Here is a 27522-nt window from a genome sequence, read left to right on the forward strand (position 1 = left end):
CATATGGTGGTTCCATTCCTGATTTTTTTGAGGAATCTCTATCCTGCTTTCCAGAGTGGTTGCACTAATTTGCAGTCCTACTGATACTGTGTAAGTGTCCCTTTTCTTCCACATCCTTGCCAGCATTTATTATTTGTATTCTTGTTGATTGCCACTCTAATTGAAGTGAGATGGAATCTCAGTGTAGTTTTGATTTGTATTTCCCCAATTTCCAGGAATGGTGAATATATTTTTTTCATGTTATTTGTTGACCATTTGTGTTTCTTCTTTGAAATGCTACTGATTTTTGTATGTTGATTTTATATCCTGCAACCTTACTGGATTCATTTATTAGTTTTAGCTGATTTGTTGTTGTTGTGGTGGTAGTCTTTAGCTTTTCCATATATTTTAAAGATAATGTCACAAAAAGGGATATTTGACATCTTTTCCCAATTGTATGCCTTTTATTCCTTTCTCTTGCCTTACTGCTCTACCTAGGATATCTATGTTTCATTGGATACAGGTGGTCAAGGTGGGTATCCTTGTCTTGTTCCTGATCCTAGGGAAAAGATTTCAAGTCTCCCCATTTAGTATGATATTGTTTGTGGGTTTGTCATATATGGACTTTATTGTGTCTTTTATACTTTATTTGTTAAGAGTTTATTATTAGAGTTAGTTAACACTAGTCTCTGAACTATGTATAACATGCTTTTTGGAGGCCAGATATGAAATAGAAAGTGTCCCTTGGTGTACTTATCAGGCAAACATACTCAGGATGCAAGCATAAGGGCACAAGTGGATGATCTACTCAAGAGGGTCCGGTCCTAACTACCCTGTTGAATTTTAAGGTGTGAGGATTCTGTATTATCACTTTGTTTCACTTGTGAAAATATAATTTGGGTGGAATTCAGTAATTCAAAATTTGGGATTTCTTTCTCCTTTAGGTAATGAGGTGGTGTTTAAAGTTTTCCCACAGGTAGGTGAAATGAATACAGAGAAAATTGGGTGATTCTTGACTTAGGACAAAAAGGGCAAACTACTAAAGAAAAGTGAAAAAAAAAATACAGAGTGATATAACACCTAAAAATAAAAGGTCAAAGGATCTGGTGCCGTAGCTCTAACCCGAATGAGGCCCTAGTTTTGATCCCCATACTGCCACTACATGATCAAGAAAAGAAAAAAAATCTCTCTTTTTTTCTTGTTAGTACTGGAGATTGAAACCAGGGGTGGTTTTCCACTGAGGCTTATCCCAAGCTTTTTTTTTTTTTGGTGACAGGGTCTTGCTATGTTCTTTGGACCTTACTATGTTGCTGAGACTGGTCTTGGAACTTGCATTCCTCCTGCATTAACCTCCCTTTTCATTGGGATTATGGGTGTGTGCCACTGGGCCCAGCAGAAATCTTTTATTCCCATTTTAAGTTTGATTGAGTGGAGAGATTTGGATGTAGGATAATGTAGTCTGATTTCTAGCTTTTTCCATAGCAAAATCTCTTTATTTATTGTCCCAGGTTAACTAGGAAATAAAAAGCTGATTAGGCCTCAAAAAGAAAGTAGTCACTACTTAGATACATGATGTATAAATGCCTCGAGTGCAGTATTTCAAAAGAAATAATTTAAACTTGAGATTGCCCTCTGTTGGCTATCAGCTGTAGAATTCTCCCTAGCACAGTATATTGAGATTCCCTCATGTTAGACACTTGAGATTAAGAAAAAGTTTAAGATCTCTTAAAATATGCTGATCTTTTTAATTATGAAACTTTTAAAGTAAGGACAAATAATTTAAAGACATAAATCTTAGTCATTCTTCAGACTTGCATTTCAAATATAGGATAATAAATTCCCTTTTCCTATCCAGCAAAAATTTATGAGTGATGTTTCAAGTCCAAGAAGGAGAATTACTATACCAGCTTTTGCTGTTAGTCTTTGATGGCATAAAGATGTCATTCACTTTCTCATCAGCTCATTTAAAAATATATTATTCACAATTTGGTAAAGGACAGAATCTTTTTAGACGTCTTTGGAAAGTGTGTCCTTCCTGAGGGAAGGCAGAAAAGGAATGTTTGAATTCTTAACACATGACAAAATGTTAAGTAATGTTTCAGAAACAGTATTTTTATATCATACATTCTGGGGCTAATAGCTACTGGTATACTTTTTCTCCCTTCCCTTGCTTAGTGTCTGTGAACTATGAATCTCTGTAAGTGTTCATGGATCCAGATTCCTACATGAGTTTAAAGAAATAGGATGGGTAAGCCATGTCTAAATAATTATTTGAAATACTTCATACTACCATTGCCGTCTTTTCCCAACTCCCTATTAATCAATACACATGACTGCACCAGGTAAGTGACAATTGTGCTGTGTGTGTATGTGTGGTGCTAGAAATGGATCCCAGGCCTCACATATGTTAAGCAAGTACGTTATCACTAAGCTATGGACCTGGCCTGGTTCCTCTTTTTCAAATAGTATACCTTATTGGTTCCAATTGTACCTTCCCTGGATTAGATATGCAGTTGACTTTGTGACTTTTTTTCTTGTATTAAAGGACATATAAATGTAGGGCACTGTGGGTCATGCCTGTAATCCCTACAACTCTGGAGGCTGAGGCAGAAGGATTACAAGTTTTATGTAGCCTCAGCAGCTAAGCAAGTCTCTAAGCAATTTAGTGAGACCCTGTCGCAAAATAAAAATAAATAAATAAATAAATAAAAAAGGGGCCAGGGACGTGACCCAGTGGTAAGGCACCTCTGGGTTTAATCTCCAGTATAAAAAAAAACATATAAGCTGGGCATAGTGGCATACACCTGTAATCCCATTTGAGGATTACTCAGGAGTTTGAGACAAGGGGATTATGAGTTTGTGGCTAGCCTGGGCAGCATATCAAGACCTTGTCTCAAGCCTCATTGTAGATGAGAATGGGCACTCTAGATCAGTTTCTAAAATTGGTCAATGTGGCTAAATTGACACAGGTTATGCTTCCATCATTGCAGTGATGACAATGAGATCTGTAACATTTTGCTGAAGCTCATTAGTGAAAATATGTAAAAAGAAAAATGCTGACATTTTGATATTAAAAATGATTAATGAAACAAGTACTTTCTGCAATTCAACTTCTAGAAAAAGAAGACCCTGTCTCAAAAGCAAAATAAAAATGCCTATACATACATGCACAATTACCTCTGATTCCTCTTTTTTAAAAAAATAACAAGGATTATTTTTCTGTTGTCACTTTCTTTTTTCTTTATTATTTGATAAGCATGTATTATTTGTACATATTAATGGAGTTCAGTGAGATATATTATTAATATATAATATAATATAGAATAGAATTACATGTAATATTATATGTATAATACACATTACATGCATTATACATAATACATATATACATTACACGTATACAATATCATATCACATATGTATTATATAATATACATTATATATCCTATATAGTATTATATAATACAATATTACATTATATGTAATATATTATGCATGATGAATATAATATATACATTATGTATAATATGTACATAATACAAATATAAATAATATATATATTTTTTGAGACAGAATCTTACTTCATATACTCAGGCTAACCTTGAACTCCTTAGTTCAAGTGATCTTCTTGCCTCCTCCTGAGTAACTGGAACCATAGTCATGTCCCATTGTACTCCAGTGTGATATTTTAACAGATATGTACAGCATGCATTGATCAAATCATAATAATTAACTTTTCCCTCTCCTTATCATTTCTTTGTTTGGATACTTTGATCTCTCTTCTGTATCTTTACAAAATATTAAATAGTTTATTCTAAGCTATAGTCATCCCACTGTGCTGGGGAACATCAGAACTTATTCCTGCTATCTAACTTTGTTTTAGTACCCATTATCCAACTACGTTTTTTTCACTATCCCAACCCACCTACCCACTCTAACCTCTTGTAATTATTTTTCTTTGCTACACTTAGGTCCATTATACATACATTATTTGTCTTTCAGTGTCTGGTTTATTTTGCTTGACATAATGCCCTCCAGTTCTACCCATTTTGCTGCAAATGATAGGATTTCATTCTTCTTTGTGACTGAATAATATTACATTTTATATATGTCATATTATCTTTATCCATTTATCTGGTAATGGGCACCTAGGCTGATTCCATGGAAGTGCAGGAATCTCATTGGTATGCTGATTTTATTTTCCTTTGGATATATACTCAGCAGAAGGATTGATGGATCTTATGGTAGATCAATTTCTGGTGTTTTAAGGAACCTCTGTACTGACCCCATCAACAGTGTTTTTAGTTTCCTTTTCACCACATTCTCACCAGCATGTTATTTTTTGACTTCCTGATAATCTATTTTTACTGGAGTAAGGTGATGTCACATGGTGGTTGTACTTTGTGTTTCCCTGATAAGATGTTGAGCATTTTCAACTATTTGTTAACCATTTGTATTTCTAATTTTGAGAAATGACTACTCAGATATTTAGTTCATTATTAATTGGGTTTTTTGGCTTTTTGTTCATGATTATTCAGGAGCATGTGATTCTAGTTTGTCATCTCTCCAATTTTCTTTGCTTCTCCTTTCTCATACTGCCTTCCTTTTCAGTATTTTCCAAAGGTTGAGCAAGACACTAGAAGGGAATGAAACAGCCTGGGCTTGTAGCTCAGTGATAAGAGTGCTTGCCTTGCATGTATGAGTCACTGGATTTGTTCCGCAGCACCACTTACAAATACATATGGGTATTGTGTCCACCTACAACTAAAAAAATTAAAATAATATAAATAAAAGAGATGAAACAAATCATCTTTGTTTTGTTCCTACTGTTATCCATGAGATAATAACTTATTATCATCTCAGCATATAAGGGGTATTGCAAAAGTTTGAAGCTATTGCTTAATATGGGTCTTGAGAATTATAGATCTTCTATATATTCCCACTAGTATTCTAGAATCATTTATATTTTCATTTAAACAAAGTAAAATAAGCTATTGAGATTTCAGTTCTCAAGTTTGAAATTAGGCTATTATAGTGCACTTATTTAGTGTGTTGTCCAGTGAAGTATTTTGCATTATTTCTTATTTATTCTAGTGACCCTAACTCGCCTTTCAGAATTTATTCTGTTACCTTTGTTTTAAAATTGTTGATTTTTTGTTTTTGTTGTTGTTTTTGTTTCACTAGATGGTTTCCGAAAGGTGCTTGCATTGGAGAATGGAAAGGTTATACAAGGGAAGACAGTATCTATGGAATTTCAACATCCATTCTTCAGAAAGGGAGGATCCAGCCTTCTAGAAAACATCAAGCGCAAGGTAGGGGTACTGTTGCCACAAACTTTTCTGTAGCATTTTAGGCAGTAGACAGTTTTTCCTTAATCTAAATATTTTAGTTTTTCTAAGTCTTAAAGGTCAAGTTGCTGGAATTTGGCAATTGGAAATTCATTTGCTAGGTACTTTTTCTAGTTCTCTAGAAAGATGACCTTTAGATATCAATGTGTCTAAAGACTTACTATTATTATATTTTATTGCCATTTTATCTTTTTGCCACAGAAGCAGAGGAGACTGGGATAAGTTATAAAGTAATAACTATTTTTATATTTTTCCTAATGAACAAGATAACTGCTGAACTTGCCTACTCACTCTCAGAGCTACTTATAAGTCAAGGCAGAATAGTAGCACAGTTTTGTACTCATGACATATCTGTGTTGATACTTTGCATGAACCTTATGTATAGATGACATCAGTGTGCTGGAAGTTTAAGACCAAAAACATAACCAGGAAGATTTGTATTAACACTTAGATTAGTGTTTCTCAATACATGATCTGCAAATACCCTAGCTCTCTTTTTCTTGGGGGGTGGGGTACCAGGGATTGAACTTGGGCACTCAACCACTGAGCCATATCCCCAGCTCTGTTTTGTATTTCGTTTAGAGACAGAGTCTCACTGAGTTGCTTAGTGACTCGGTGTTGCTGAGGCTGGCTTTGAACTTGAGATCCTCCTGTCTCAGCCTTTCGAGCCACTGGGATTACAGGCGTATACCACCCTGCCTGGCTTCTAGCTGTTTTGAGACATTTTTGGGAGACCTGTGAGATTGAAACTATTTTCATAATAATACCAAGACATTATTAGCTTTTTTCACTCTTTATTCTTTCATAAGTACAGTGGAATATCCCCAAGGATACATGATGTTTGATTGCATCATTACTCTAATGTTAATATGTAATATGCATATTATTGTAACCTTTTTTTCTGTACTAACAATTTAACCCAGGGGCGCTTTACCACTGAGCTACCTCCCCAGCCCCCTACCGTTTTTTTTTTTTTTTTTTGAGACAGGATCTCACTAAGTTGCTTAGAGCCTTGTTGACTTACTGAGGCTGGCCTTGAACTTGTGATCCTCCTGTCTTAGCTTCCCAAGCTGCTGGGATTATGGGTGTGCACCATTGTGCCTAGCTTTATTGTAACTTTTGAAGAAATTAATAAATATTTAAAATTTTAACAATTTTGAATTCTGATGTGGTAAATGTTGACATTATAAGCCATATAAACAAAATCTCTTTGGGTTTCAAAAACATTTTAAGAGAGCCTAAGGAACTACTGAAATAGACCAAATTTTGTTCATAGCACTTTTTTCATAATAGCAAAGCAACACAGTCTTCATCTTAGATGTGCTGACCTTGGAATGACCTTCCAATTATGTGAGGTAGAAGAATGAAGGACAAAGCTAAATTAAGATGAACCAGCTGGGCACTGTGGTACTTGCTATAATCCCAGCATCTTACAAGGCTGAGTCTGGAAGATCAAAAATTCAAGAGCAGCCCCAGCCTTTTAGTGAGGCCCTGAGCAACTTAGTGAGACCATGTCTCAAAATAAAAAAATAAAAAAGACTGGGAATATGGGTCAGTGGTATAGTACTCCTTGGTTCAATTTGCTGTAATAAAAAAAAATAAAATAAAAAAAAATGAATCAGTATCTCATCCATTGAAAAAGGAGTCATTTGCAGATATCCCTGAGTCTACCAAGCACTTCTTTTTGGTCTCATTAAGAGTAATATTTAGACATATGAACTGACCAATGTTGTTTTTTAGTTTGTTTATTTTTGTGGTGCTGGGTTTCATGTACACTAGGCTAATTTCTTTTTTTTTTTTTTTTGATACCAGGGATTGAACCCAGGGGCACTTATCCACTGAGCCACATCCCCAGCCCTTTTTCATATTTTATTTACAGACAGGGTCTCACTGAGCTGCTTAGGACCTTGCTAAGTTGCTGAGGCTGGCTTTGAACTCAATCCTCCTGCTTCAGCCTCCCGAGCCACTGGAATTACAGAGTGTACCACCATAACCAGCTTGTTTTAATTTCTTATGGAAGTAAAAAACTTCAAATGTGTTTTTCTAGTACTGTGTATACTTGTTAGCTTTTGAGTTCATTAGTTTAGTGAATATTTGGGAAATGATACATACACTCCATAGTGGAGATGACCAAGTTATGTCCTACACAGGTGACAGGCAATTTCTTTATTTATTACAGAATGAAAACAGGATGTTTCATTCTAAATATAATTGCACTTTTTTCTGAATCTTGATAAAATTTAATATCTGTGCCATTTATTGCATGCTGCTTTTCCTAGATAGCCATCTGTTTTTGTGTTTAAATATCTAACCTTCTCTCCTGATTTTTTAAACTTTATTATTTAATTTTTAATTTTTAAACATTTTTTGGTACTGGGGATTGAACCAGGAGCTCTTTACCTTTGAGCAACATCCCCAGTCATTTTTATTTTGAGACAGGGTCTCACTAAGCTGCTTAGGGCCTTTCTAAATTACTGAGGCTGACCTCAAACTTGTGGTCCTCTTGCCTCAGCCTCCTGAGTCACTGGGATTATGGGTATGTGCCACCATACCACTGTCCTGATCTGTTAAATTTACATTAGGGATCTTTGATAGATCAGCTTAGTCCTCAGACAGCTTTACAGCAGGTAAAAATACATTGGAAGCTTTCGTTCAGAATTCCACAGTTTCATCTTAATGGTCCTAGAATCTCTAGTTTCTTGTTTGCTACAAACCAGTCTTACTCATAGTGGTAGCATGATATCAAGATTCAGTTTATAGAAATTGATAACATAATGTGTTTCTTTATTCTGTTTAAGTTTTATTTTTGATATTTCTCTTATTTGTGTTGAATGTTGGTTTAAAAACTTTTATTGTGCATATACTGTGAGATTTCTGAATGCGTGAGACTTTTTAAAGATCTACAAAAAATTTGGTAATAATGCACCTTATGGGTGTACTCAGACAGCAGAGATCTAAATCATTAAAGCCTGTTCAGTCACCACCTGTGGAAATAATTACAACATTGTTATTACAGACATTATTCTGCATTAAATTGTAAAACCTGCTTAGCATGGTGCTTCATTTCATAAAATACCTACTGCAGTATACTCTTATCCCAGAAGGCCTATAAAATTAATCTATAGTCTACCTTGGATTGTTTCTGAGAATTAACCACATTGTAGGTTATTCATAAGATAAATCCCCTCCTCATCACTGCTCATAATAGCTCCCAACAGGAACTCATGAGGGTCAGAGCTAAAATCTAAATATAATGAAATGTATTTATGAGGGTACATAGGCAAATTAATATACTTCCCTGTGTTTCACAGTCACATATAATAGTCTTTAAGATTTTCTGTTTTGCTATAATATATACTTTATTCTCCCTATGGGATTTTTTTTCAATTCTTCAGGGCTAGAAACTGTGACTTACCCATATTTGCACTGTTGTTAGTATGTAAATTTTACTCAAAATATATGCTGAATTTAGGAAACATTGCAAGTCTACTATGTGTAAGGTATTGTTCTGGGTATTGGTGAGAAGGATAGTAGGAGGCTATCTTTCAATTAGTGGGAGAGATGATAATGTATGTAATAACTGTAATATGAGGCATAGTTTGCTTAGTTCTATAATAAAGGCACATTTATAGAATTTAGTCTACTATTTTAGATTAATCATACCTCTTTTCCCTTCCATTTGTACCCATAATGGAGAGTTGATGGTATGTGAAATTTCTAATCAGCCCGACTGTACTCTATTTTCACTATAGGTGCCAACAATGAAAATTGAGAATGTCAAAATCTACCCTGATGAGTTGCAGAGAATGATGACTGAAGTGCAGGATATGAGAGACAAGCAGAGCAACATGGATGCCAAATTTGCAGAATTGAAAAAGTGGGTGTTTATCAATATTTCCAATGTCTGTTTCCAAGGTTTAAAGGTTGATTGCTTCTGAGTTGAGAAACTGAACTCTTGTTTTCCATGGCACTTTAATGAGGTTACTTTCAAGTTAAACCACAGCACTGAATCAAATGCTTTAGTGTTTGGACTACTGCTAATGTGCCAGTGACTAAGATCATGTAATTCTGGCTGAGTAGAAGACCACTGTATGACTCAAAAATAAAACTATCACCATCCAAAACGACTGTGCAGGTATGAGTAGTATAGCAGATAGCAGTTTTCATTTGACAGTAGAAAACAGAAAAATATATGGGTTTTGTATTTAAGTAAACTGACCTAAATCCCTTGCTGAATCTTTCCTTGGACTATTTTTAAAATTTTTTCTGTGAAATGAATAAGATATATTTCAATACTTTCTAAGGAGCTACTGTGTGCAAAATATAGCATGCAGTGGTTCTATCCTTAAGGTCTTTGTTCAGAAAATAGTTTTCAAAGGCAAAATTTTAAACAGTTAAGCATTCACAAAATAATTAATACCCGTTAAAAAATTATGGTGAAAAAAAAAAAAAAAAAAAAAAGTAGATGGACACAAAAAAAAAAAAAAAAATTATGACCTTTTTTTTCTTATAGGAGATGTATATGAATATTTTCTAGCAAATATTCATCAGTATTCAAATTAAACTTGAGCTCCTATCCAAATCTTTCAATAAAGTGTAAATGTGCCTTCAATTTCATCATTCAATCTTTTTTAATTGAGTTAGTAAATTAAACTTTTCACATTCAGCAAGGGAGAAAAGAAAGAGGGAGTTAGGAGAATGGAAGTAGTTTTCTTGCTTTTCCATCAACATTGAATATAAGCCCAGATTTTCATTGACATTGACCATGAGCCAACCCTTCATATTAATTCTGGATATCAGCCTGTTGTTAAATGTTAACCATAATATACAGATACATCATGTGGTTGACGATGCTCGAATGGGTTCTGGCTTGTTTTATAGGCAAAACAGACCAGAAAATATTGGGCAACAGTGACCTAGATGGTCTTCTGAGGTTTCTTCTGGCCAAAAATTTGTGATAATTTCCCATTGTGGAATTTGGATTATATCAGATCACATTTAAAACTCATTCTGTATAGGAAATTTAGTCTCCTAATCTGGTACGAAGTGTCTCTTGTCATACCATTCAGTGAAAGTATAGATGTGTTATTTTGGTATAAATCCACCACCCTACATTTTTATCTGTTCTTTCAGCCTTTTATGAAGTATTTTTCTACTCCTAGTTCTGTGATTGTTAGTAATGAATTTACATTAGAAATATCTGGATTTGCAATGATTCTTGGATTCTCCTGTCTAGAGGAGTATTAAATTTTTTGCTCTCAAAAAATTTAGTGTGTAGTGTAGAGGTGTAGGTCAGTGGTAGAGCATGTGACTAACATGTCTAAGTTTCTAAGCTTGGTCTCCAGAACCATACATGAAAAGGAAAAATGAGTGTGGTATCTGTGTGAACTAATTCACTGACAAAGATTGAAAAGTGTTAAAATTTAAGCCTGAACTATTCAGGCAGGATAATGGGGGGACAATCTTCATGAAGAACATTTTGAATACTATTGACTCAGTCAACTCAAAGTATTATTTGATATATATTCAAAATTCTACAGAAATACTTCTGTCCTGCTTCACTTTATGAATCTGGTTATGTTGCAGGGAATATGCAGCACTTTGGCTTGAAGTGACAGACCTAAGACAGAAGTACTGCAAGCAACAGCAGCTTTTAACACAGGTATCAGTTCAGTCTTTTAAAGTAAAGATTAATTAAATCATAACTAAAATATTAATTTGTAATTGGACTTAGTGGAATCTCTACCTTCCTCTTTACATATTGATTTCCTCAAATATTAAAGATGATGTCCTAATTAAATATACTTTATGATTTTTTTCAGATTCTCCAGTTTATGTTGAATTTGATAGGTGGAAACTACATGGTAAACAAAGATAGAAAAAGGTGAATTTATTGACTCCAACTATTTACTTGGTTACAGATGGCCTCTGTATTCGCATCTTATTAATTTTTTACATCAGAGAATTTAGCATGTACAAGTTGTGTGTGTAACATCAGGATAAAAAAATACCTACCAACAAAAGCCAAACATATCATCAGCTCAGTGTATCTTGTTTTGCCTTTTGTTTTCATACTTGATAACAGACTAACTTGCCATTGCATGATATGATAGGTATATCATAGTTGCTGGATCTTGGTTTTAGGTTGATTATTTCTGTCTTCTTTTTGAGAATAAAGTAGGCCTAATAAATACTAGTTATTCTGAGTCATGTAGTAAGCTGTAAAGAGCCATATGGAATTGGATCCTTTCTATACTTTTAAATAAGAATGTTAATTTTATTATGTATGTATGTATTTGGTTCTGGGAATCAAACTCAGGGTCTCATGCATGCTAAGCACATGCTCTACCATTGAACTATACGACTAGTTTCAGAATCCCTTCTTAACTTCTCTCCCGGGATTCTTTTGGAATAGATTGGAAAGTACTCCTCAACTCTACTTTGTTAGGGAGTCATGGAACTTGCATAGAGGTTCTTCACATAAGGGATTATCCTGCCAGAAAGAGCAAATCCATTTTACCTCTGATTTCTGATATGATCAGGAGTTCCCAACTCACCTTTTTCTTTTGGGTGGTGGGTACTGGGAATTGAACTCAGGGGCCCTTAACCACTGAGCCACATCTCCAGCCTTATTTTATATTTATTTAGAGACAGGGTCTCACTGTGTTGCTTAGTGTCTCATTTTTGCTGAGGTTGGCTTTGAACTCTTAATCCTCTGGCCTCAGCCTCCCAAGCCACTGGGATTACAGGTGTGTGCCACTACACCCAGCCCCAGCTTCATCTTAACTGGTCTTTTGCAACCTAAAATTGTAGGATTTTTGTGTAAGTCCTTATAAGACAGAGTACATAATTGTAAAATATTCCCTTGTGATGTGTCAGCTAGTTGTATCTGAGACATAAAGTTTTATGTCATTAGTTTGATTCCTCAGATTTCACTAAGCTTTATGTTGAACCAGTAGATAATAACTGATGTTTATTGGGTATTTAGAGTATGCTATGTGCCTTACATAGAATATCTCAATTAACTCTTTCAAAAATTCTAGTGGATGGACTCTAATATTATCCCCATTTCACAGATATGAGAATTAAGTCATGACAAATTCAACTACTTTATCTAAAGTCACCTAGTTAATACATGGTGGAGCTGTATTTCAAACCTAGGTAGTGGGAGTCACTGACTGCAGAGTTTTGCCTTACATTTGAAAGGGCCCTCCTTCACACTTCAAAAATTTTTGATAACCTTTAATTTTGATACAATCAAAATTGATAGAAAACTTATGAGAATGCTACAAGGGACTCCCATATAGCTTTTACCCAGATTCTCCAACTTAACATTTTGTATTATCATTTATTGTCTCTCCTTCCCTCTCCTTATACACAAGGACACAAATAGGCACATTTTGCTTTGAACCTTTTGAAAGTAAATTCAAGATATAATGTCCATTAGTCCTAACTATTTCATGTGTATTTCCTAAGAATAATGATTTTTTTTTGTTTTTATTTGCTTTGGGAGAGCTCTTATTTTTTCTCTTACTGGGGATTGAACCCAGGGGTGCTTTACCACAGAACTATATCCCCAATTCTTTTTATTTTAAGACAGGGGGTCTTGCTAATTTGCTGAGACTGGTCTTAAACTTATGATCCTCCTGCCTCAGCCTCCCGAGTCACGGGGATTATAGGTGTGCACCACTATGCCTGGTGGACTTCAACATTTTTGAAGAGTACAGGCCAGTACATTTTGTAGAATGCTCCTCATTTTGGTTTTTTTCTGGTGTCATAGGTAGAATCCAATTATGTTTTTTGACAGTAATCCTGAGAAGTGATTCTGCGTTCTTGGTATATCACTGTCAGAGAGAACTGATGTCCATTTTTGTCATTATCAGTTATGTAAGCTTTAATCATTTGAATTCAAATGTTCCCCCAGTTTCTTTAGTCTTAAATTGCTATTTCCACTTAGTAACTTGAAGGGAGATACTTTGAATTTATATAAAAACTTTTTGCAAATTGTATCCATTAAATTTAGTACTGAACCCAGGGATGATTTACCACAGAGCTGCACCCACCTCCACCAGGCTGTTTTTATTTTATGTTGAGAGACAGGGTCTTGATAAGCTGCCTAGGCTGTCCTTGAACTTGGCATGCTCCTGCCTTAGCTTCCCGAATGACTGGAATTACAGACATGCTATTTTTACAGTGGTGATTATTCTAATTACATTATTCCTTTACATTTTTAATTTACATTTTATAAGGTCTTTTCCTTGTTATTTCTATCAATATGGAATCATGGATTCTTATTTTACTCATAGGATTATAATCTTTTCCAGAATATGTCCATTGATTGATATATTGTTGCTTTGAGCATTTTTACTTTTCACATAATAGGATATTCTAGGCTTGATTTATACTTTGCTTTTCCCAGCTCTGGAATCAGGCATCACTCTACAGAGTCTGGTTTCCCCTTTAGCTCTTTGTTTTAGTTTTAGCTGACCCAATGTATACTTAAAAAAAATAAGCTCTTAGGATGTATTAATGTAGACACTTAGAAGGAAGCTAACATACGGTGGTAATATTCCAAATTGTCACCAATTTTTCTAAACTGCCTCTCATTTAAATGTGGTGGGTCCTTTTCTTTGCCCACATTGTTGCTAAGTTGCTAAAATATTGTATCTCTTGGGAATCTTTCTGACAAAAGATGATTAAAATGTAGGTTCTATATAACAGTTTTGCTGACCATGCAACATTAAGATAGCTAATGACAATGAAATGTGAATCTCGTTGCAGGTCATTACCACTTAAATCTGGGAATTCAGCTTCCAAATGTGCTCATCAATATTTCCATATTCCAGAGGAGAAGAAGAAAGAAGCTGTAAGATTCTGAAATAAGATGATAGTGGTGGGTGGGTAAAAAAAAGAGCATTTACTGTCAGTTAAATTTCCAGTGCCTGTTATTATTTCTCATACCATTGTTAAGTGTTCTCAATGGGAATCACATCAAATATAATCTGAAAAAGACCAGATGTATACATAGGCACGTCATCAACTCTCATTTCCTCTAACCTTCCTGTTTAGATGCAGATATTACAAAATGGTTACACACTTGTTGAAGAAAAATACAAAAATCTCCTTGACAGTATCTATCCTACTTTGAAAGATCAATCTAAAACTTTAGTTTCATGTATGGACCAGGCAAGTGGAGATGATGGGTAAGCAATCTTGTGGGTAATGTATTGGTAATGATATAACATAGTCTACAGCTATGTTAAATCATGGGGTATATTTTGTTGTTAAATGAACAAATGATGTTTTCCTTCAATTATTAAAATAATACAACTGATGGCCCTGTCATTATGCATTTGCGCTTTTACTTAAGAGTTAAATTGCTATCTGGGCATTGATCCCAAGGGTGCTTAACCACTGAGCTACATTCCCAGCATTTTTTAATGTTTTATTTTGAGACAGGATCTCACTAAGTTACTTAGAGCCTCACTAAGTTATGGTTGGCTTTGAACTTGTGATCCTCCTGCCTCAGCCTCCCGAGCCACTGGGATTATAGGAATATGCCACTGCACCCAGCTGCCATCCATATTCTTGTCCAGCCTTCCTATGACTACCAAAACATACTTGTAAAACAGTTTGACATGTATTTTTTTACAACAGAATAAGGCAGTGATAACTGGCCCTTTAAAATATGTGTAAAGTAAATGATTTTTGAAGAAATAAGATATTAAAATATAACTTACTTCATGTAAGATATTCATATATTTTTATAGCTTAGATATGAGGTGTCATCTAAAAGTTCATGTTTGAGAGAATCCAAAAAAAGGTTCAGTAGTGAAAAGAATTAATCCACTGATAGGGATTAAGTGTTTGGTAACTGAAGGCAGGTAGGGTGTAACCGGAAGAGATGGGTCACTGGGGACATGACTTTAGGGTTTATATTTTGCGTCTGGTGAGTAAAGCTCTCTCTCTCCTTCCTGAATGTCATGTCCTGAACTGCTTTCCTCTTCCATAGCCCTTCCGCCATGATGTTCTGCCTCACCTTGGGCCCAGAGTTGTGGATTTGACCTTCTATGACCTGAGACCTCTGAAACAGCCAACACAAAATACACTTTTCCTCCTCTAAAATTGTTCTTTTCAGGTCTTTTGGTCACAGTGGCAGAAAAGCTGACTAAATATATATGTATAAATAATCAAACTATTGTTACATGTCAGCAATAGCCAATTAAAGATTCTAGTGGAAAAAATTCTATTTAGAAAACAATAAACTAAATTAAAAATAGTATAAAATTAATAATAAATATGAAATATGTATTTGGCAAAAAATTGTCCTGCAAATTTGATATTTCCTATACATGCTAAAGAAAATAAAAAATTTAAACATGAGGTTTTTTTGTTTTGTTTTTTTAGGGTGGAGTACTGGGGAATGAACCCAGTGTGTGTGCTAGGCAAGTGCTCTACCAAAGACAGGCATTCTAATCCCTTTTTATTATATTTTTTGAGAACAGATTTTGCTAAGTTGGTGAGGCTAGCCTTGAACTTGTGATTCCCTGGCTCAACCTCTCAAGTGACTGGGATTCCAGACATGTGCCATCAGCATGAATATTATTTTTATTAAGACATAATCATTTTACATATTTATGTATTACAGTATGGTATGGTTATTTAGTACATGTGTACAATGTGCAATAATCAAATCAAGTTGTACCCTTCTAGTCATTTTGAAGTAAAGGATTGTTTTCACAATAGTTACTTGTGCTATAGAAAACCTGTACTAGTTCTTCCTCTCTTTGTTTTGGTACCCTTTATTTAACTTCTTTCTGTTACACCACCCTTTCTCTGGTGACCACCATTTCACTCCATATTTCTACAAGATTAACACTTTAGGTTCCACAAATAAGTGAGAATATGTGGTATTTGTCTGCTGCATTTGGCCTATTTTCCTTAATAAAAGGGCCTCCAGTTTCATCCATGTTGTCACAAATGACAGAATTTCATTCCTTTCTGTGGTTGAGTAATAATGTTTCATTCTGTTTATACACCACATCCGTGTGTGTGTGTGTATGTGTGCGTGTGTGTGTGTTTGTATGTTTAAAGTACTAAAGATCAAACCCATAATCTGGGACATGCTAGGTAAGTCTTCTGTCATGAGCTACATCCACAGTATTTTAAAATTTATTTTGAGATAGGGTCTTGCTTTGCTTCTGAGGCTGGCCTAAAATTGTGATCCTCCTGCCTCAGCCTCCCTTGTAGCAGGGATTACAGGCACACACCACAACACCTGGCACTACCACATCTTCTTTATATATTCATCCACCAATGGGTATCTAGATTGATTCCATATTTTAGCTATTGTAAATAGTGATGCAATAAAACACTGGAATGCAAGTATACTTTTGATATGATGGTCTTATCTCCTTTGGTTATTTATCAAGCCATGGTATATCCAAGCTGGATCATATAGTAATTGTGTTTTTTAGTTTTTTTTTTTTTTGAGGAATATTCATACAGTTTTCCACAGTGGCTGCACTAATTTACATTCCCATCAATGGAACCACCAATGGTATATAAGAGTTCCTTTTCTCTGCTTCCTTGCCAGCATTTTTTTGTCTTTTTGGTGATGTCTTTTAGAAAACTGGGGTGAGATGATATCTCATTGTGGTTTTGACTTGCATTTCCCTGATGATTTTTTATACACTTGTTGGCTATTGTGTGTCTTCTTTTAAATGATATCTGGATATTTGGATGTCAGTTGGAGAGGGTTATTTATTTAGACATCTAAGTCTCAGTGGTGCCTGTGTGGGTAAAAGGAAAGACCAAATAGAGAATCATTAAGTGTGGTGCAGGAGGGCGGGTCCTAGAAAAAGGGTACTTGACGAGGAGACTGTTAGAGGAGAAGCCTTCAAGTGGAAAATCATTCAGCAGAATATTACGAGATGTCTTTCAGAAGTATCCAAAGGAAACCTGAGGGTCTAGAATGTTTGAGGAGAGATAAAGTGTTGTAGGGGGAGGTCATTACAAATATGAGCAGTGTGTCCTAGAGCCTGAATATATCCAGATAGATAAGCCACTGAGTCATTTGTCTCAGGTGGGGTGCTTAAGGGGCAAGATAATGGGGAGGGTGCAATTTTAGAGGGGATAAAAATGTAGAAAATTAGTCCTTGAATTAAAATTTTGCACAGATATTATCTGCTAAATCCAAAAGTATGGAAACCATCTGTCTGGTTGCTGGCCCATAAAGAGTTGCATAAGGGTGCGAGTGCTGACAATAGGTACATCTTTAAAAACAGTATACCAGAAAAACTTTCCTAAAGACAGTAGAGAGAGAGAGAAAGAAATCAGTGGATCTTGGAGTTTATGACATCTTGAATGTTAGAATTGTGATGAATGATATTTGAACATGTACATAAAGAACCTTAGAAGCTAATTAAAATCAAGATTCAGTATCAAGTACCACAGATACTTGATAGTGTTTTAAAATATCATGTCAGATTCAGGCCTACTTTTCCTTCTATTTGGTGAAGGGTCTCAGGTCTGTTTCTTAGATCTGTGATCCATTTTGAGTTGAGTTTTGTACAAGGTGAGAAATAGGGATTTAATTTCATTTTACTGCATATGGATTTCCAGTTTTGCCAGCACCATTTGTTGAAGAGGCTATCTTTTCTCCATTGTAAGTTTTTGTCACATATGAGCTAACTGTACTTATGTGGGCTTGTCTCTGTGTCTTCTATCCTGTACCATTGGTCTACCTGTCTATTTTGGTGCAAAACTAAAAAGCTTTTTCTCAGCAAAGGAAACAATCAATAATGTGAAAAGAAAGCTTACAGAGTGGGAGAAAATCTTTTCCACACACCCTTCAGACTGAGCACTAATTTCCAAAATTTATAAAGAACTTAAAAAACTTTACACCAAAAATACAAAGAACCCAATCAATAAATGGGCTAAGGAAATGGGCAAGACACTTCACAGAAGATATACAGGTGATCAACAAATATATGAAAAGTGCTTATCATCTCTAGTAATTAGAGAAATGCAAATTAAAACCACCCTAAGATTTCATCTAACTTCAATTAGAATGGCTATTATCAAGAACACAAACAATAATAAGTGTTGACATGGATGTGGGGAAAAGGGCACACTCATAAATTGCTGGTGGAGTTGCAAATTGATGCAGCCATTGTGTAAAGCATTATGGAGATTCCTCAAAAAACTTGGAAGGGACCCACCATTTGACCCAGCTATCCCACTTCTCGGTTTATACCCAAAGGATTTAAAATCAGCATATTGCAGTGATGCATCCACCTCAATGTTCATAGTTGCTCAATTCACAGTAGCTATATTGTGGAACCAACCTAGATGCCCTTCAATAGATGAGTGGATAAAGAAACTGTGGTAAATATACAGAATGGAATATTACTCAACCATAAAGAAGAATAAAATTATGGCATTTGCTGGTAAATGGATGGAGTTGAAGAATATCATGCTAAGTGAAATAGGCCAAACCCAAAAAAACCAAAGGCCGAATGTTTTCTCTGATAACTGGATGAGGATACATAAATGGGGGTGGCAGGGCTAGAGAAGAGAAGAATGAAGGAACTTTGGATGATGTAGAGGAAAGTGGGGTGGGAGGGGTAGGGAAGGAAAGATAGTAGAATGAGACAGACAGTATTACCCTATGTATATGTATGATTACATGAATGATGTGAATCTACATTATGTACAACCATAGAAATGAAAAGTTATACCCCATTTATGTGCAATGAATGAAAATGCAGTCTGTTAAAATGAAAATTTAAAAAACCATGTCAGGAAAAACTATGGAAAATCATGGTAAGATATCAATTTAATTATTCTCTTAGAAACAAACATTAAATCCTATGATAAAATTAACCTGTTGAAGTTTAACTTTTTTATCCTTCTTTGAAGAACCCTGACACAAGCCTATATAATTTGTTAGTTAATATGAGAAACAATACAAGAATCATTACCTTCTTTTATATTTTCTCCTTTATTGATAAGCAAATAGTTGTCCCAATCTACTTCTTTCCAAGTCAAAATTGTGATGCCAGAGTTGAGTGTTTACAAAACAGAAAGGAAACTTGGACTGTGAGCTGTGACTACTGATTCTGGTAGTGCCATTCCATTGCTCCAATTTGCTATGTTTTACAGCCTCTCTAAATGATAAATGAATAGATATGAATACTTGTATGTATTATAGTTACTATACAGGAATATATAGCTGAGATTTGTATATGCATTGCTAAACAGTTTTATGGAGACATAATTTGTCATAAAATTTATTCATTTTCATTTTTTCAGTTCAATTTATATTGAATTTACTGAGTTGTTAAACTATCACCCCAATGAAATCTTTCAGGCACATTTACTAACCTACTTTCTGCCTATCAATTTGACTACTTTGGATATTACATATGAATAGAATGATAGTATAAATGGTCTATTGTGACTGGCTTATTTCACTTAGCAAAATGTTTTCAAGGTTCATTCATATTATATGATCAGTACTCCAATTCATTTTCTTGTTAAATAATATTCCATTTTATGGGTATACCACAGTTTTCTCACCTATTCATCAGTTAAATGACACTGGGTATTTTCCATTTGGGGGCTATTATGAATAATGAACATTCACAGAAGAATATTTGTATTTTTCTTGGGTAGATACTTAAAATGGCATTGCTGGAAATTAATGGAGTTGAATGGAAAATTACTTTTATTTATTTATTTTTTGCTATCAGGGATTGAACCCAGAGGTGCTTAACCACTGAAACATATCCCCAGCCATTTTTTATATTTTATTAGAGACAGGATCTTGCTGAGTTGCTTAGGGCCTCACTAAATTGCTGAGGCTGGGTTTGAACTTGCAATCCTTCTGCCTCAGCCTCCCAAGTTGCTGGGATTATAGGCCTGGGTCCCCAAACCTTTATAATTTTTTTAGAATTTGAAACAGGGTTACACTAAGTTGCTCAGAGCCTCAATAAACTGCTAAAGATTGTCCTTGCACTTGTGATTTTCCTAACTCAGCCTCCGAAGTTGCTAGAATTTACAGGTGTGAACCACATGCTCAGCATATTAACTTCTTAATAAACTTCCAAACTGTTTTCCAATGTGGCTATACCATTCTTCCTGTATTTCCACCAGCAATATGTGGAGGATCCTATTTTTATATACCCTTACCTTCACTTGTTATTGCCTGCCATTTTTATTATAGCTATTCTTGGGTTGATAACTATTTTTTCACTAAGTTAAGGTGATGGAATTGGCTGGTCAGTTGGCATGGACATAGTATTGTATGTAAATGAAATGAAAGGAGAGCTTTATGTTATATTTTAAATTATTTAATAAAAATATTACAAAACTGCTGATATTATATAACTTATGGAGATGCTACATCCCATAAGATTTGAGCTCTAACATCATGTTTGATGAATATGTTCTCATTCTCAGAAAGGACTTTAAAATGTCTACTGAGGATATACTTATGAATGAAGATTCATTGGATATTGATATGTGTTCATCCATACCTGATTTTCAAGAACTAATGACTGAAGAATACTTAGGACCGGAAACTGAAGATATTTCTTTGGAGTCAATGTCTTCTCCTGAGGATAATGATTCAAACTTTACTGAAGACAAATCAGACAGTCAATGTAACACTATAATGAACAGGTATACAATCTCTTCTCTAACCTAGGGGTTCCTTTACATGTTTTTGAGGAAAATATTTTTTTAAACTTTTTATAGTCTGGAGAATGCTTTGGATAAAACTAAGGAAAATCAGGGATATAACAATAGCATATAGAGTTTTTGAAGAGTATCTTCACCCCCACTCTTTCCCTTTCCTTTCTGTGAAGCCCAGAAACATTATTTAGAATGTTTATAAGGACTCGGAAATCTAAGCATATAGCTAGTGACCTCCAAATCTAGCTGAGCAGTAGCATAATTCTTTGCTATATCTGTGATTACACAGTTGAATATTGAGTTGAGTCTACTTTCATTTTGCAACCTTAATGAATCAGTCTTTTTAAGGGGAAAAATAAATTAGGATCAACACCTTATCCTGGGACTTAGCACTGATGTAAGACTTGTGTTTCTGAGGATATTTGGATATCGATTTTCACACATATGTTCTTTTTCTGAGGTTAGAAAATTACCTGTTTGTCCAAAGTATAATATCATGGTGAGGGGTGTAAGATATAATTAAAGAAATATTTCCCTTAGGTACCTCCACTCCTGATACTATCTATGTTTCTTATATACTATGGATACACTTTTTGGTAATATGTATAGTGTTTTGCCCTCTGTGGTCTTCTGAGAATGACAGCCAAATGTTAAAATATAAATGTATAAAGTATATGTATAAAATCCTTCCTTTATTTTATATCCAAAATTGTCTCTGAAAGTAAGATGCAACCTCCAGCTTGGAACAGAACTAAAAAAAATAACAAGATGTCTTCATTTCCTGAAACTAAGAGGTTGTGTGTGCTTCAGCAGAAATACTACTAAATTGGAGCCACAGAGGCACTGTTGTCAGCAGATCTCTACCCATGACAACCCTGAGTGGCTTGTGGAGGAGGGATGTCAGCCTGAGTTTCACCTTCATCAGCAGTGCTTACATTAGTTTGTTTACATGCTTTACCATTTTATGTAGTATTATTCCCTGCTACTTTCCCTCATTTTTTATCCAACCCCAGAATGACAAAGGTCACGTGTGGGCCTTGGTGAACATTTTCACATAAATAGTTTCCTAAGAATACTCCAGAAGGGGAGGGGCCCTGTAAGTTTCCTCAGCCTGATCCAAAACTTCATTGCAGACCCTTGGACCTGTGTCAAAGGAAACTTCTGTAGACAATGAAATAATCTACATCTTTTAGGGCACTGGATGTCCTCAGAACTGATATGGCAATTGTCAAAGTGAAGTTTAAATTCTAATAGATTGAGAAAGTTATAGGAAACTCTAAGAATTTAGTGGCATTTTGGACTCTTGAAGTCAGGCTAAGTAGTAATAGTTGATAATAATACAATATATGGTCCTCAGAACACCTGATTTTCCTGATGACTGGCACCATAAAATTAAGAACTATACCAAAGGGAAAAGTCAAAATATACATTTTTTTCTTACTGACAACTGGTGACATGTGTCCCACTTCCTCTATTGATGAGATTCAGGCTGAGTGCTGTTCACTGGAGCAATTCAGTCATTTCAAAAGCTAAGTTTGGTGTATATAGAATCTCATAAATGGAAAGACCTGAGAGGTCATTTGGATTAGCTAGCTACATTGTTATGGTGCCTTGCATCTCACTTTGTTTTTTTCATTGGGAATAGTGATTTATCATTCTGTTTGGCACCAAATGCACAAAAGGCCCTTTTGTGGAGTCATAGCTTTCCAAGGGAACAGACTAGTGTGTTTTTCTTCCATCCTTTTTTTCTAGGTCTCTTCAGGTTGAAAATTCTGGTATGTTACTTGGAAGTGGGCCGATTTGGCTGGGTTATAACCAGTGAATTATGTACTGACATCTTCTGAGTAGCATTAGGCTTTATAGTCTGGAAGTAAAATATCTGTAACTGGAAAATGCCATATGGTTTGTGGTTTTTTAGTCAAGGATCTGCCATAAACTGTGCAATTTATTATGTTTGTGGTATTTTCTCAAAGATTGTCTCCTGGCAGTTAGATTACCATTTTTTCCATCCACCTTCATCCTGCTTGGCAGCAGAGCCTGTTGATTCCCCACCCCTCTATTTTTTTCATTTAAGGGATGAAATGTATATGCAGTGTATTGAAAGAAATCTGGTGGAGATTAAGTCCTTGCTATCTAGGAAGAAATTGAACTGTGATGCTGGTCATGTCAGTGAGGTAAGTCTAGCAATTCATTCTTGAGACTTTGCTGTATTTCAATAGATGTTTCCAAAAGAAGAATGATACATGACAATTTGTACTGGTAATATTAGGCCTGGGATTCAAAAATACTTGAATTCATACCTTGACTTTTCCATTGATTTAGTGTATGTGGTGTTTATATTTTGTTTTTCTGAACCAGAAACTGAAGTAGTTATTATATTTCTCTTCCCCAGACTAATATTACAATTTATTTTTTTATTTTGTGGTGATTTTCCTTGTTCCAATCCCTTTAGAATTGTCAATGTGAAAGTATCAGTATAACTTTATATATAATTTTATGATACTTTAATATTTGTGTTTCATGCAAAGTTCCTCTTCTTGTCATGTTATACCTCATTGTTGTGCAAAAATATTTTTCCCCAAGCTAAAAGTGTAGAATTTAAGTTGTTGTATTTAGAGGACCTACTTCATATTACATTCTTCTTTTCTTTTCAGCCAGTCAGTTCTGAACTTCCTACTTTAATGACAAATGAAACTGAAACTTTACTCAATATGGATGTCATGGCAGAAGTAGATGTAAGATCCATTTTTCTACTCTTATTGCTTTTTATATACCTTCCAGTTCTGGGACCCTACGTTGTGTTTTTGATGATGAAGATGGCCATGGTAGAAAAACTGTACAGTTAAGAATGAAGTAGGATAGCTTAAGGCATGCCATCTATATTCTTTCTTTGCCTACTCACTTTTTTCTCTGCCTTAATATTGACTAATTAAGTTCAGTTTAGATTAGTATTTTCTCAATATTTTACTACTTCCATGTATATATAAGATACCCAGAGACTCACATAGTGAAGTAGAACTTCTTTGTTCACATATTTGCAAATGGCTACTGATAAAATTGACAAGCCATGTTTAGTGATGTGCACCTATCATTCCAGCTACTCAGGAGGCTAACAAGGCAAGAGCATCACTTGTGCCTAGGAGTTCAAGGCCAGCCTGGACAACATAGTGACACCTTATCATAAAACAAAAGCAAAACCCAAGTATTTCTAAGTGAACTGTTGCTTTCCTTGACAATTGCTTTCTTTATAACTTACACAAAGAGGAATCTTATTCCTATCTATGTGATCAAAAACTGATCTATGTGTTCAATTAGGTGCCTTTTTTTAACATTAGTTATCACACTGAATAACAACTTTCTTTAAATTTGACTTTTATGGCCAAGGATACTATGGGAAGTAATTAAGGGAATATGTTTTGGGTGCTGGGGATCAAACTAATGTACTGATGCATACTAGGCAAGCACTTTATCACTGAGGTATACCCCCAGACCCTAAAGAAATATTTTAAGAAACTGTCAGCCAGAAAATATGTATGACCAGATTGATATTACCATTATCACATTACCCATATGCTTGATTTTCTTAAATATTACTTCATACGCCAGGATACCCTTCCCTGTCTTTTATACTATACTTTTGTGACTATGGGTGGCATTTTAATGAGAACATTTGACAAAGGGAGAACCTGTGCATTTTTGGATAGGTAACAAAATTTAATCTGTATAAGAAATCATGCATTTGATTGGTTATAGTCATTTAGTAAATGGCCACAATTATGACTGGAAATTATAATAGAACCAAAAAAGAAAAGGGCATCTGTTTGTTAAAATTGTGTTTTATTAAGCTCTTTCTTGACCTCCTGTGAATTGCAAGGAAACCCAATTCCTAGCAGATAATTTTCTTTAATGGTTTACTTACAGGCCTCTTTCTCCTAGCTTAGTGAAATCTTATTGTTGCAGTTGTTATTTTAGGACAAAAATAAAACCCTTGTACTTTCCCATAACTGTTTTCTCTAGCTACAGAAGATCTCCAGGTGAAACTTTTTTTCTGGTCATTGACCAATAAGTAATAGGTCTACATCCTGAGGGCATTGTTTATTGTTATATTGTTTAGTCAAGATGACTTGAAAGAAGTGTTTTTTTTTTTTCTTTCTACCAGACATACTAGGCATATTTGATGAATCTCATCATTCAGGTTCAAACACTCAGGTTCAAATCCAATATTTACCACATTTGCTTTTGTCTGGGCAAATAAATATTGGTCAATATTAGTTCAAGCTAAGTGACAACTGGACCTACATCGCATAATTGGCTCTTGCTGCACTATGAATTGATTTTCTCCCTTCTGTCTAAAGAGCAGTTAGTAAAGAAAGCTGCAGCCTTTAGAAGGCAAAATAAATGGAAACATTTTTCCCTCAATTTTGTTTATTTCTCAAGAGATAGGCTTTTTTTTTAGGTGCTGAGGATTGAACCCATGGTCTCATGCTTGCTAAGTGTGTATACTACATGTACTTCCGCCCCAAGACATAGTCTTTTCTTTACCAAGTATTTAACTTCATCTCTAAGAATGATTGATGGATAAAGATTCCAGTGTTTTCTCTTCCTATCTAGACTCTAAGTTTAATGAACAGTGAAGAAGGAGAGATAAGCCTGCTTGAAGCCAATGGGAAAAAAGGTATAAATGAATATTTGTAGAGGGATCAGTTGTATGTTGTAGTCTGGCCCCAAAACTTACTATCTAGATGACCTTTGGCAAGTCATTTAACCTCTGTAAACCCATGTTTACTCTTGTGTAAATTAAGATAATGATAATTGCTTTTTTGATTTATAAATTTTTATGAATATTAAATGAGATAATATATAATGAAAGAGCCCTGAAAACTACTATGTAAACTTAAAGGAGAATATATTTTGATGTCTCTAAAACTATGTACTGTAATGTTTGAATGGATGTGCTGTAATGAATTTGGGTTTTTCACATGACATGCAAATAAGTTCTTTCTTAAAAAAGGAGCTTCTTTTTTTGGTACTAAGCCTAGTTCTCCACAGTTAGCCTTAGATTTTAGAGGAAGTACATCCTACAAAGATCTGTATTCTAGTAGTCAGTAATATTCCTGAATCCAAAAACAGATTTTGAAAAAATTACATCACATTCTTCTCTTACAAAATCATCAAAAGATTGAAATAGTAGGTATATTAGGAAAGCTAATATTAGGTTCTAGGACTAGAGGCAAGAGTACATTATTCTTGCTTAAGATGCCCCTCCAATAGCCATTTTGGAGAGTATGACTCAGAAGAGTGGGAGAATAACTCCATGTTCTGTGAGGCATTTATCAGTGTAAGACTTGATTATATTTTGTCTTACCCTCTTTCTTCCCATAATGGTGTAACAAAACATTGTCTCTCCACAGACAAGCAGGTGGTAGAATACAAGAAATACACCCTGCTTTCCCTGTTAGATGAGGTGCCGGAAAACGATTTTGGAGAAAGACTTCAAGATTCTAATGACCTTCTTTTGAATGATCTGAAGAACCCATCGTTGGTCTTACCAGATTTCAATGACCATGATTATATAGCTCTGAATGTTTCATCTCCAGAAGATGTTGTAAATCCTATTGAAAACTCTGTGCCCCAGTTATGTGTGGAAACAAATGGAGAATCTAAGCTGTTCCCTTTGCTTTTTCTGAGCCCTGTTACCAATTTTGTTGATGAATCCATCAAAGTTGAACCTTCTACTTGAATTTATTTTGAGCTTCCCCCAATCTAGCTTCCTGCTGGAAAACAGGCAATAACTCAAATACCTTTGGTTATCTAGTATATGCCCCTTCATTTCTTAATCTCTATAATTTAAAAATACAGTTAAAATTGTTGCTTCCTGGTACCTAAGCAAGTTTTCACAACTGGGATGAAATTCAAACCACACGCACAAAAAAAAATATAGAACACATTGAAGTTGGGGGGGTATAGTTTTTTTTAAAATGTAAATCAACATTATTCTAATAGCTTATTTGCGTCCTGCAAAGGATGACAGTTTTTAAAGCAAATAGCAAATCCATGTAGCTAGTTTCTACTGATAGCAACCAAACAATGCCATTCCAGGGAATCTTGAGACAAATATTTTGAAAGGCAAGGTATTTTTGTGAATTCTAAAAAGGATGGGACTAAAATTTTTCCTTGATTTTGAAGTTACATTTATTTTACAGTTTTTATATTTTAGTTTAATTATTTATGTAATTTTTATTTCCTACGGAAAATTGAATTTTCAGCATAAAATGGTATTTTTATATACCAGTAATCATTTATTGCACTAATCAAAAGACTCCTTTTACCCAATGCTTTGAATCTCATCTAAAACCTTGTGAAAGATCTGAGGCACATTCTAGCCATGTTTTTTTACCCCAAATATGAGGAAACACAAAAATGATTTACCTTTTAAAAATTAATGTGCCACATTCACAAACATTTCTCAACTTTATCTTCTATTTCTGTGTCCATT

General features: G+C 34.8%; 1 protein-coding gene across 1 annotated transcript in view; it reads left to right on the plus strand.

Moving 5' to 3' along the window:
- LOC306651582 (heat shock factor protein 3-like) overlaps window positions 1–27179 on the plus strand; it is a gene marked incomplete at its 5' end in the record, with an annotated part of 50285 nt that extends 23106 nt beyond the window's left edge. The window contains 11 exons of the mRNA XM_079124245.1: window positions 5164–5291; window positions 9080–9204; window positions 10914–10989; window positions 11150–11211; window positions 14109–14193; window positions 14397–14530; window positions 20793–21014; window positions 23101–23200; window positions 23681–23761; window positions 25638–25701; window positions 26438–27179. Coding sequence (XP_078980371.1) covers window positions 5164–5291; window positions 9080–9204; window positions 10914–10989; window positions 11150–11211; window positions 14109–14193; window positions 14397–14530; window positions 20793–21014; window positions 23101–23200; window positions 23681–23761; window positions 25638–25701; window positions 26438–26766 — 1406 coding nt within the window. The 3' untranslated portion in view covers window positions 26767–27179. The remainder of the gene's footprint in view (window positions 1–5163; window positions 5292–9079; window positions 9205–10913; window positions 10990–11149; window positions 11212–14108; window positions 14194–14396; window positions 14531–20792; window positions 21015–23100; window positions 23201–23680; window positions 23762–25637; window positions 25702–26437) is intronic.
- Between the last annotated feature and the right edge of the window lie 343 nt (window positions 27180–27522).

The sequence above is a fragment of the Sciurus vulgaris genome (genome assembly GCF_902686455.1).
Source record: "Sciurus vulgaris genome assembly, chromosome: X".
Taxonomy (NCBI): domain Eukaryota; kingdom Metazoa; phylum Chordata; class Mammalia; order Rodentia; family Sciuridae; genus Sciurus; species Sciurus vulgaris.